The sequence below is a fragment of the Lissotriton helveticus genome, chromosome 2_1 (assembly GCF_964261635.1).
Source record: "Lissotriton helveticus chromosome 2_1, aLisHel1.1, whole genome shotgun sequence".
NCBI lineage: Eukaryota > Metazoa > Chordata > Amphibia > Caudata > Salamandridae > Lissotriton > Lissotriton helveticus.
Genome location: NC_136059.1, coordinates 716,909,057 through 716,921,924, shown reverse-complemented (window position 1 = coordinate 716,921,924; position 12,868 = coordinate 716,909,057). Strand labels below are relative to the sequence as shown.

The window sequence follows — 12,868 nt, the reverse complement described above, 5'->3', positions numbered from 1 at the left end:
ATGTTCCAACTGGAGAGCTTTAAAAAAACATCTCGTACCCCCTTGATGTATGGGGGGCTACCTGTCAAACAATGGTATACAGATAGGTATAAGTATTATCTACAAGAAATCGTTACCAAACTTAAAAAGATTAAAATCATGGCAATAATTGTGCGCACCTTTACACGAGACGTCACTCGATCTTCAATAGCTATGCCTTAGTTGACTTCTTCAAATTGGCTGCCCACATTGAAAGCACGGTTCTATTCCTACAATTTAAACACAATTGTCACATTGTATCCAAAGGTCTGAATATTATGTAACAAGAATTCGGTACATTTTCTACAAATCCACTTTCCCTAGTCCCTCGCTAAATCTGATGTTCAGTTATTCAGCTAAGACAATTGCTAATAAAATTATCACCGATGCCAGGTGCAACTATTAATACCCGACTTTCCAATTTCCTAAGCGGGTCAAACTTCATTTCAATTGTTACGCTTAAGTAGTCCTGTCCCGAGCTGTTACATTTATAAACACTCCCCTCCCGTGACTTACTAGTTCGTTGATTCTCCCACGGAGTCAAACCGATACGTCTGCCGTCTATCCACTAGCACTAGGGTTTCCAACAAAGGTACCCGGTTTTAAAAGCCTAGGTTTGCGCGCCTACTAGGTGTGCGATATTGCGATACTCCCGTGTTCTACAGGTCTTACGTCTCATTCATGTCTAATGTAAACTTGCAGTGCCGCCATCTTAGAGCGGAGTCGTAAAGTATTTTTAACGACTACCGCAAGTCTAAATATAAACCTCCCATGTTTCTATACCCTGTTTCAGCGAATAAGATATATTATTTCTCCTAATGTAGCTGTAACTTCATCTTAAAACGGATTATACCCGTGATACGATAAATTTGTGCATAAACAGTAAGTGCGACGTATAGCACCCAATATTTACGCTATTCAGGAGAAAATAATATTCCAGATAATGTTACTAGATTCGTCTACTTGATTATTAATGCACTACAGGGTCTTACTCAGTGGTAAGCGCTTGGCAATGGCGATCTATCTGATTAGAAAGTGGTCCCGAATCGATTGTTACGTCGTAGTCCTAGATGTATTTGAGATATTTCAACCGGAATAACTAACTGTACAATAATCGCAAAATTATCGATCTAATAAATATGAGACCTAATTGAATAGATTCACACATTTTAAGAGTAACAACCCAATGATGTCAAATTCCACCAGGAAGGTTTCATCAGATGCTGAATGGGGAAAGGGGGGGGGAGATATATGGTCATATTACTCTCTGGAACCCCGGACATACCTGTGGCGGGAGCAATACATTAGAACCATTTGAAATCAAAAACAGATAAAAATACAAGCACAAACTATGATTTTTCTACACATTGTCATTACTGCCTGTACAAAGTGACAAAATTGATAACAAATAATTGGAAAATATCCTAAGTATATATCCCTATTAGATTATTGCTTGCTCCCACGGCATTTCCATGTTTAATCCCTGTACTGCAGTGCCCAGTAAAAAAATCCAATAAACTTCCCTTAATTTTCTGATTTTATCTGAATCAGTGCCTGACTTCGAGTGAATCCTTTCTAAAATGTACCAAGACATTTCATCAGGTAGATGATTTTTCCCAACAAATTGACTGACCATGGGTGCTGCCATTTTCTGTGTTCTAATCGCAGAGCGATGCTCAGTTAATCTTACATTCATTGCTCTTCCAGTTTGTCCTACATACCCTTTTTGACAGGGACAGATTATTAAATAGATTACATTAGAACTTCTACAGTTATTAAGATCGTGTGGTTTGATATTTTGTTTATTGAACTGTAGAGAAGGGCCCTGTATCACAGTGTCGCATGATTTACAACTAGAACAACTATATGTGCCCGTAACTGGCTGCAGATTTGTAAGAGATTGTTGACTGTCTGATGTTTTATGTATCATACGTGATCTCTGCCCTCGACCCAGGAGACTGGATGGTAGCGTTGGACTTGCAAGATGCTTATTTTCACATCCCGGTCCTACGATGGGCTACAAACTTTTTCAGTTCATCGTGCTCCCCTTTGGCATTACCAGCGTCCCTCGGGTGTTTACGAAAGTGATGGTGGTGGTCGCAGCTCATCTGTGCAGATCAGGGATTTCAGTTGATATCAACAACTGGGTGTTGAAAGCAGCTCGCCCCAGGCAGTTGTCTCCCACCTCTAGACTACGGCTGACCTCCTGCATTTGCTGGGCTTCTCCATCAATGTGCCGAAGTCACACCTGATTCCCTCTCAGAAGCTCCTCTTCATCGGAGCTGTTCTGGACACAACGCGGTTTTGATCTATCCTCCCCAACAGCGAGTCCGGGATATTCGGGCTATGATTCCGATCTTTCAGCCTCTATCCCGGGTTTCAGTCAGAGAGGCCATGAGGCCCAGAGGCTGCTGGGCCTCATGGCCTCCTGCATCCTGCTGGTCGATCATGCCAGGTGGCATATGTGGGCTCTGCAGTGGGACCTGAAGTTCCAGTGGGTGCAGCATCAGGGGAATCTGTTCGATTGCGTCCACATCTCGGACGGCACTGCACGACAACTCCAGTGGTGGCTCACGAACCAGGATTGGGTCAATGGCAGATCCCTCTCGCTTTCCCAACCAGACCACACCGTGGTGACGGAAGCATCCCTTCTGGGATCGGGCGACCACATGGGAGAGGCGGAGATCAGAGGCCTCTGGTCTCTGGCGGAGTCCGGGCTCCACATCAACCTTCTGGAGCTCCAGGCGATTCGTCTTGCATTGAAGGCATTCCTTCTCTCTGCCGGGGAAGAGTAGTGCAGGTGTTCACGGACAACACCACTGCCATGTGATACTGTAATAAACAGGCCGGGGTTGGGTCATGGACACTGTCAAGAGGCTCTCTCCCTCTGGACATGGCTGGAACATCAGGGCATATGCCTGGTGGTTTAACACCTCTCGGGTTCTCTGAACGCCAGGGCGGATGAACTCAGCCGCAGGTGCATGATGTATCACGAATGGCGTCTTCATTCGGAGGTGGTGCAAGGTCTCTTTCCACAGTGGGGAGAGCCTTGGTTAGATCTATTCTCCACTGAAGAGAACGTGCAATGTCAGCAATTTTGCGCGTTGCAATTTCCAATGCGGCACTCGCTAGGCAACGCTTTTTGTCGCAAGTAATGTTGCGGTCTGTTGTACGCTTTTCCCCTATACCACTTCTGCCGACAGTGCTGAAGAAGATCAGGCGCGACCTGGCCCTAGTCATTCTTGTGGCTCCGGATTGGGCTCATAGAGTCTGGTATCCTGAGCTGCTCAACATGACCATCGATCCTCCGATCAAACTGCCTCTTCAGGAGGATCTTCTGTCGCAGCAGCAGGGGACTGTCCTCCACCCGAACCTGTCCAGTCTCCACCTCCTTACGTGGAGATTGAGTGGCGGCAGTTGACGTCTTTCGACCTGCCTCCCGAAGTCTGTGACGTAATCTTGGCAGACAGGCGTCCCTTCACTAAGACAGTATACGCCTGCCGGTGGAACAAATTTGTGGCATGGTGCAAAGCAAAGGCTGTGGATCCCCTTTCTAGCCCTCTATCTGAAGTTCTCTTGTTCCTTCTTTCTTTAGCCCAGCAGGGCTCTGTTCTGGGCACTATCAAAGGCTATCTTTCAGCTATCTCTGCCTTCCTTCATTGCTAGATCAACCTTCTCTTTTCAAGTCCCTGGTAGTTAACTGTTTCTTAAAAGGCTTAACGCATCTCTTTCCACCAATCCCCTTTGTTATGCCTCAGTGGGACTTGAGTCTTGTTCGTACCTATTTAATGTGCGCTCCCTTTGAGCCGCTTCATAACTGTCCTTTAAGACTCTTAACTCTTAAGACTGCTTTCCTGGTAGCCATCACTACTGCTAGAAGGGTGAGTAAGCTCCAGGCCCTTTCTTCCAAACCTCCTTTCCTGTCTATCCATCCGGACAAGGTGGTTCTTAGGACCCGTCCATCCTTCCTACCTAAGGTGGTCACTGCCTTTCACATCAGGCAGACCATTACTTTGCCCACTTTCTTTCCGCCTCCGCATCCTTCGAAGGCAGAAGAGAGGCTCCACCAGCTGGGCCCAAGACGTGCTCTCTTTCTATCTGGATCGCACAAAACAATTCCGGGTGGATGACCAACTCTTTGTTGGCTACGTGGGCGCCAAGAAAGGTCAAGCCGTACACAAACTCACCATTTCTCGATGGGTGTCTTGTTTATTAAGGCATGCTATTCTCTGGCTAAAAAGGAGCCTCTGGTCGGGCTATGCGCCTATTTCACCAGGGCGACGGCAGACACTACTGCCTTGGGAAGAGGAGTCCTTTAAATGACATCTGTCAGGTGGCCACGTGGGAATCACTGCACACGTTAACGAAACACTACTGCCTGGACAGCCAAGTCCGGAGGGACAGCTTCTTTGGCCGTTCTTTTATCCAGGACTTTCTGGCGTGATCTTGGTTCGCAGACCCCACACCGGGGTTGGCATTGCTGGGGTATCTATTTTAAGGTAAGGAATCTATAACTAATGTGTTTCTTTCAAATGAACAAGTTACTTACTTTCGGTAACGATATATCTGTTAGACACATTAGTTATAGATTCCTTCCCACCCCACTCATCCTCCCCGTTCTGCAAACTGATTTCTAGGGTTAAGGATATCCTTTTAGGCCCTGGTTTTGTGCACCAGTGTCAGTGTGTTGCATGGCTTTGCGTTTTTGGCCCAGAAAGTACAGAACTGCCGTCAGTGTGCGAGGGCGGCGTCTAAGTAGCTGCCGCGACGTCATCCCGGCGACCACGACACCGACGACAGACGCGGAGCCGACCGACGCCATCTTCCGACACGCAGAGGTACTTAAAACGAAAAAACTTTCCGGATCCAGTCTGACACCTGGGGGTAATTCTAAGGTAAGGAATCTATAACTAACCAATGTTTCTTACAGATATATCGTTACTGAAGGTAAGTAACTTGGTTTTCTACAGTATAAGGTGCAGCACTAATAGGGATCAAAGACTATGGGGCACATGCATCAAGGTACGCTTTTGCAAGTCCTTAATTGCTTTTATTAAGGAATCGCAATTAAGGACTCGTAAAAGCCTATGCATGTAGGAATCTCTTAAAAAATAGCGAGTCTTAAACATTCCTTAATTGCGATTGCCAATTAAGGAATGGCTTCCCATTCATTTCTATGGGCTTATAGGCCCATGGGAAATTGCAAGCAATTTCAAGGGTGCAAGGGTGTCAAAAGGGCACCCTGTTGCACCCCTGAAATTTTGATGTGCACCCATGTTGCGCACACACATGCCCCAAGGGCATGTGTGTATGTAACCTGAAACTTTTGAAAAATGCCCTTTTCCGCTAAATACCATCAGGTTAAAATAACCTGTATTTAGCGGTCCATAATAGTAAAATTGCTATTTTAAATGCAATCTTGAATTGTATTTAGGGCATCACAATTTGCGATTCCTTAAATGCAATCGCAAATTGCGATTTTTGCATTTGGGATGTGCGTCAAGGGTTACAAAATTAGAATATACCATGACGATATATTAATCCAGACTAACAGTCCCCCCCCCCCCCCCCCCCCCCCGATACGGGTTCCCTTGAATTCCTTAGTGTATAGCTTTTCACAGTTTAAAATACAGGTCTGTATGCTGGTAAAAGGGCCCAGGTCTCTTGTTGACAAATTGTGTCATAACTATCTTCCAATTTAGAGCCCGCAATTCCCTTTCCCCTTGAAGTGCATTCCCCGTTAACATCTGCAGTTGGTGGTGCATGAGACAATCAACATTTATCTAAACCAGGCTAGCCATTTTTGCCTCTTGTCAGGAATGCGCTTTAATGAATCTTCCAGTACAACTGTGTAGAATGAATTAAAACAGGCCAGTATGGTTTTTCTTGGCTGCAGCTTTAAAAGGACAATATCACAATTCCACATAAAGGTCATTATATTTTTTCATCAACATTACATCATTTTGTAACATTTCCTTAAATTTAGCTTAGACTATGAGAGCATTTTGATGATTGCGAAGTTAAACTTCGATTACTGAGTCTTCTATGAACCCTGAATAATGTGTGTGAACATACAAATACTATAGGTGTTCAAATGATGTTAGAGCTTGTCTTTATTGTACTCTTTCGTGCTTAATTGTAACCTTGTCGATAGTATATTTTTTGCATTTTTTTTGTAACATTTAACTTTATAAATCACTTTGCAGCCCTCTTGTGCCTGGAACATCATATATAATGTAACAGAATACTTTAATTGCAAATTTGATGAGTATGGATTAAAGGTTGATGACTTCTTCTGCACTGTGAACGTACAACTCCCTCATTACCCCTTACTTCTCAACTCAGCAATGCTGGGAAGTGGAGAGAGTAGCATGTTCTAGTAGAGCAAACTGAAATAACTTGGGGAGTAAGGTGAGGCACCTATCATCTTTCACTGTTTCAGTCCTGTGATGCATACTCCAAACGTGTCTCCCAGTATTCAGATAGTGCCACAGGAAGAATGGCTTAAGAACTAAGGAAACTAGAGTTATGCTGGTTATTTTTTTAAATAACTACACTGTGTGCATCATTTACATACCTAAAATGGCTAATTAGTGTTTATTTTCCTTTTCAGAAACCTGTGGATTTTTGTGTCCAAGTTCACAGAATTTGATGCAAGAAAACTGCATAAACTCTATAAACATGCAATTAAAAAACGTCAGGAATGCCAGGTAAAATTTGTACAATTCCAGAAGTCCTTCGCAATTGCAATTATATAGTCAGAGCAAACATGGCCTTGATCATCTGAAAGCAGCCTATATCGTTATTAACGTTAATAACCATGCAATTAAAAGCAGCATTTAAAATGGTGTCCTCATTTTAATGATGTTGTTACATACGGTCTCACCATACTTTCCATCTAGTGTCTCGACTGAAAACTGATTCTCAAAGTTTCACAGTAGCTGTTGAGAATGTCTTGTGTTGAAGAACCTCCATAGGAAGCTGACCCTGACCCCAAGGGTTGCTCAGTATATGTGCTTAGCCTGAACACCCGATATCTTTTTTTCCAGTGGTGAAGTCCTTAAAATATTAGCCTACACTCCTAAGGAAAGTCAGTGTGATTTACTGTTTTGGCTGCAGTGTCACTTTATTATATACATAGGGGGAAATCTGCCTTAGAGCTCAGGTTTGCTTCCTTTTTGCTTTAAAAATGGCTAGTGAGATTACAAACTGCTGCAAATGATACATGCCAAGATCAAATCTGCAGGTCCAAGAAAGTATCTGTACATCTTATGAGTCAGGGCATCCAAAATGTCTTTGGCTCAGCTCAGGATCAGACCCTCCTGGGCCAAGTTAATTACATTGCTCTCCAGCAGAAAGAACAAAGACCTCCCCAGACAGAGAGCCTTAAACAGTTCTTCACTCGGCTCCTGAGGAGGAAGGGCTGGTATAGAAATATGCATCCATTAATTAGCTGTTACACTGTACCAGGGATTGACCAGCCATGACCTACTAAACAAATGGAGGAGCCAAACTTCTGGAGCCAACAAATGAAGGAGCCAAACTTCTGGAGCCAACACAAGAGGGGACTCCACGTTAAATGTGTGGTGGGAAAGGCCCTTTCATTGATGTCAGCAAGCGGCAGATCTAAAGCCCCAGAGGAGAGATGATCAGTGACTGCCAACTGGCACTATCTTGAAATGTCCCAGCATGCTGTTCAGGAGTGTTTAGACAAGGGTGGAGAGGTGATGTGGCACACTAGGATTTACCAGGGGTGCTGGGGTTCTGGAACTTTACACCTCAAATTAAAAAAAATCTTGCACAAGTGGGAGAGAGTGCTTTTTGCTCAATCTGGAAATTGGGACTGGACAGCGGCAGCCATGGACAGCTGAAAGGAGTAACCCCCTGATTCTCACCTGGACTAAAGACTTTGCTTACAGTTGACCCCAAGACCATACATTCCCGAAGGACTAGTTGGGGGAAGAACTGGAGTTCTACACCCGGAGGGGCACAGGGAACCAGTAGAGAAACATTTGATCTTCACTCAGCCCCACCCTCTTCAACATCTACATGAAACCTCTCGCAGCCATCGCACGCCAGCACAACCTCAACATCATCTCTTACGCCGACGACACCCAGCTGATCCTCTCCCTCACCAGAAGCCCCGACACCCCCAGAACCTGCCTACACGAAGGGATGAAAGACGTCTCCGAGTGGATGAAGGACAGCCGCCTGAAACTGAACTCGGACTAGACGGAAGTCCTCATCCTGGGATCTTCGCCCTCCGCCTGGGACGACTCCTGGTGGCCCCCAGCCGTGGGCACCGCACCCAAGCCAACCGACCACGCACGCAACCTGGGCTTCATCCTGGACCCCTCCCTCTCGATGACCAGACAAGTCAACGCCGTCTCCTCATCGGGCTTCAACACACTGCGTATGCTTCGCAAGATCTTCCGCTGGATCCCGACCGAGACCAGGAAGACTGTCACCCAGGCACTCGTCACCAGCCGACTGGACTACGGAAACGCCCTCTACGCCGGAACCACAGCCAAGCTACAGAAAAGACTCCAGCGCATCCAGAACGCCTCCGCCCGACTCATCCTGGATGTCCCCCGACGCAGCCACATTTCCAGCCACCTGAGGAACCTGCACTGGCTCCCCGTCGAAAAGAGGATCACGTTCCGGCTCCTCACCCACGCACACAAGTCTCTCCACGACCTGGGCCCCAAGTACCCCAACGACCGCCTGACCTTCTACACGCCCACCCGCCAGCTACGGTCCACCAGCCTCGCCCTCGCAGCCGTACCACGCATCCGAAGAGCCACCGCCGGAGGAAGATCCTTCTCTTACCTGGCTGCCAAGACTTGGAACTCCCTCCCCATCCACCTTCGGCTGACCCAGGACCATCTCGCCTTCAGGAAACAACTCAAGACCTGGCTGTTCGAGCAGTAGCATACCCCTCCCCCCAAGCGCCTTGAGACCCTCCCGGGTGAGTAGTGCGCTATACAAATGGCATGATTGATTGATTGATTGAAATGCTGGCACAGTGAGCCAATGGAACCAGCAAAGTGAGCTACCTTAGAGTCCAGGAGGTCTAAGGAAAAGGCTCCAAGTGGCTAGGGCTTGCCACAGGAACAAAAAAGAAGGCATAAGACCAGGCACCTCAAGAATAAAAAAGAAAACTGCAAGACCAGAGGCACAACAAAGAACTTTGGCCGGAGCCATTCATTCCATACTCCTGCAGGAAATGGCCCCGTAATGCCCTGGGGTCTTCTTCAGGTTCAAGCTTTTCATCACAATTGTGGCCCCAGGACAGCAGGATCACCACCAATGGACTAAAGAGAGCCTGGGGAGACCGCAGTAGTGCATCAGCTTTCCCCAAAGGAAGTTTACCAAAGCACTGGTCTTAAGTTTGGAGGGTCTAAAAAAGGAAGACCACCCTGGGATTTTCCCCATTTTTAAGCACTCCCACGGCTGGAGCTTCTGCTCTACAGCTGGGCGTGCAGAACCCTCTAGTGTCTTGGTCTATGGGTGCAGATTGTTGCATCAAGTTGTTTAAACAAGACACACATGGTTCATTTTTGTACTAGACTTTATTTAAAAGTGTTATGTACAATGTGTTATTTAAACTTGTCACTGATAATGTTTTATTTGAAGATGTTGTTATTGCTGACTGTAATGGGAATACCAGAAAGGCTGCAATGTTTTACTAATTATAATGTAAACACATGGTTCCCATACTTTATTACTTATGATTGCAGTTTGGTTATGGCTACTGAAGTCAGGTATGAAATTAGGCATTATAATATGTGCTTCTGGTCTTTTAAGTGTGATAACATCGGCTTAATTTAAAGCCACACCCTCCTCCATGGTTATGTGCTGTATTGGAATACAACACCAATTTGGTTTGTATAGAAAGCCCTCACTCACCAACCTGGTTGGTGACATGCTTCATCATCGGACCCCACTGGGAGTGGCCGAATGCCACCCCAGTGTGCTTCACTGCCAGATTTACTGCGGAGCGGGTAATGTGAAGACGTGAGTGCTGTGTGATAGTGTTAGTAGTGAGGTTAAAGTTGGTAGTGAGATTAAAAATGTCTTAATTGTATCAAAAATGATTTATTACTTGATCAATAGGACATATTAAAAACAAATGTGGTGGAAAATAAACCAAATAAATTGTTTGGCTATTTCCAATAAATTTACAAGTGGGTCAACATGTTTATGCCAATGTTGGTTATGAATTACCTGGCATTCGTCAGGACCTGTGGTGGAATAAACCCCGGCGGTATGGGCACGCTAAGGCCCACCCTTACCTAGGGACATGAAAGTGAAAAGGTAAAAAGGTTAAAAAAAGTGCAAAAAAAGGGATTAAATAATTCCCTTCATGGTACTCACCTTGAGCTCCCTGTCGCGGCCGTGAGGACTAATCTTCTCACTGAGGTCCTTAAACCGCAGTCAAGCTCGGCCGAGCCTCTGCTGCCCTTTAATGAGGCCTTGACCGACGTTCTTCTGGGCACTTGGTCCAAGCCCGCTACGAGTTTAGATAGGAACGTGGCCAGACGCCACCGCCCAGCCCCGGGCGACCCATGTTTCCTGTCCACCCACCCCACCACCGAGAGTCTGGTCATCCAGGCCTCTAATTCCCAGACCGCATTCCCGTCCGCCCCGCCGGACAGGAAATCCAAGAGGTATGAGCAGTATGGAAAGAAGATATTCTCATCCCTTAGTCTGGGTCTGCGGTCTTCCAACACCGCATGCCTCTTGGGCCGTTACACCCATGCGGATGTGCTGCCAGAGTGTCCGTTGGAGGTACGGGCCAAACTCGGCCAAGCCCTTGTAGAGGGCCGGGACGCAGCCAAGTATTCCATTAGGTGTGGGCTGGATACCACCGACTCGCTAGGCAGAGCGATGGCAACGACGGTGGCGGTCAGACGCCACGCCTGGCTGAGGTCCGCCAACTTTTCGGCAGATGTCCAGAACACACTCATGGACATGCCGTTCGATGGCTGTCGCCTCTTTGGCGACAAAGCAGACCATGCGCTCGAGCGCTTTAAGGACTCCAGGGCTACGGCCAAGTCCTTGGGCCTCTCGGCCCCGCGCCAGCAATCGGCTGCTTATCACTCCTTTCGTGGCCACGAAAGGGGTGCGCCCACACGTGCCGCTAGCCACGCTCCGCAGGGCAATACCCAACGCGGTGGCGGCCGTGGTAACCGCCGTCCGGGCGGTAGGGGTCAACGGCGAGGTCAGTCCACACCTTCCCCCGCAGCATCCGCCTCAAAGCCCTCCTAGTCCGTGCTTTCAGGCCCATGTGACGCCTGTGGGGGGCAGGGTTCGCCATCACCACCTCCACTGGCGCACTGTCACTTCGGACAGGTGGGTGCTGCAAATCGTCCGAAGGGGCTACTCCCTCCCCTTCGAGGCGACTCCTCCAGCCATGCCACAGCAGAACCACCGTGTATCGGGGGATCATTTGCGACTCCTGCAGGAGGAAGTTACGGCCCTCTTGGCCAAGGGGGCCATCGAGCGCGTTCCTGGGCCAGAAGTAGGGTGTGGTTGCTACTCCCACTACTTTCTGGTACCCAAGAAGGGCAAAGGGGGTCTACGCCCTATCTTGGATCTACGGAACGTCAACGGCTTCCTCCGGAAGGAGAAGTTCAAGATGCTGACACTGGCTCAGGTCCTAGCTGCCCTGGACCCAGGAGACTGGATGGTAGCGTTGGACTTGCAGGACGCTTATTTCCACATCCCCGTCCTGCCGGCCCACCGGCGCTACCTGCGGTTCACGGTTGGCCACGAGCACTTTCAGTTTACCGTGCTCCCCTTCGGCCTTACCAGCGCCCCACGGGTGTTCACAAAGGTGATGGCGGTGGTCGCAGCTCATCTGCGCAGGTTAGGGGTTTCAGTCTTCCCCTACCTCGACGACTGGTTGTTGAAGGCGGGCTCGCCCCAGACAGTCGTCAGCCACCTCCAGACTACGGCAGATCTCCTGCACCAGCTGGGGTTCTCCATCAATGTGCCAAAGTCACACCTGTGTCCCTCTCAGAAGCTCCTCTTCATCGGAGCGGTTCTGGACTCGGCGCAGTTTCGGGTTTATCCACCCGAACAGCGGATCCGGGATATTCAGGCTCTGATTCCCATCTTTCAGCCGTTATCCCGGGTCTCGGTCAGGTTGACGCTGCGGCTCCTGGGGCTGATGGCCTCCTGCATCCTTCTGGTGCATTACGCCAGGTGGCGGATGCGGGCTCTGCAGTGGGACCTGAAGTTTCAGTGGGCCCAGCATCAGGGCAATCTGTCCGACCACGTCCTGATCTCGGAGGGCACTGCGAGACAGCTGCAGTGGTGGCTCGCGGACTGCGATTGGGTCAGCGGCAGATCCCTCTCCCTTCCCCAACCGGAGCACGTAGTTGTGACGGACGCGTCCCTCCAGGGCTGGGGAGGCCACATGGGAGAGGCGGAGATCAGAGGCCTCTGGTCTCTGGCGGAGGCCCGGCTCCACATCAACCTGTTGGAGTTACGGGCGATTCGTCTAGCACTGAAGGCATTCCTCCCCTCTGTCCGGGGGAGTGTAGTGCAGGTGTTCACGGACAACACCACCGCCATGTGGTACTGCAACAAACAGGGCGGGGTGGGGTCGTGGACCCTTTGCCAGGAGGCTCTGCGCCTCTGGCAGTGGCTGGAACGCCAGGGCGTGACCCTGGTGGCTCAACACCTGGCGGATTCTCTGAACGCCAGGGCGGACGAGCTCAGCCGACGGTGCATGATGGATCACGAATGGCGTCTGAACTCGGACGTGGCGCAAGGCCTCTTTCAGCGATGGGGAGAGCCTTGGTTAGATCTATTTGCCACCGAAGAGAACGTGCAATGTCAT

The 12,868-nt window shown here is 48.6% G+C and overlaps 1 protein-coding gene across 1 annotated transcript in view; it reads left to right on the top strand.

The window, feature by feature from the left end:
* The window catches only part of CHD1 (chromodomain helicase DNA binding protein 1), a 1,592,763-nt gene that overhangs the window by 1,422,817 nt on the left and 157,078 nt on the right, over positions 1-12,868 (top strand). Inside the window, exon 34 of the mRNA XM_078675438.1 lies at positions 6,632-6,728. Within this exon, the coding sequence (XP_078531564.1) occupies positions 6,632-6,728 (97 nt within the window). The remainder of the gene's footprint in view (positions 1-6,631; positions 6,729-12,868) is intronic.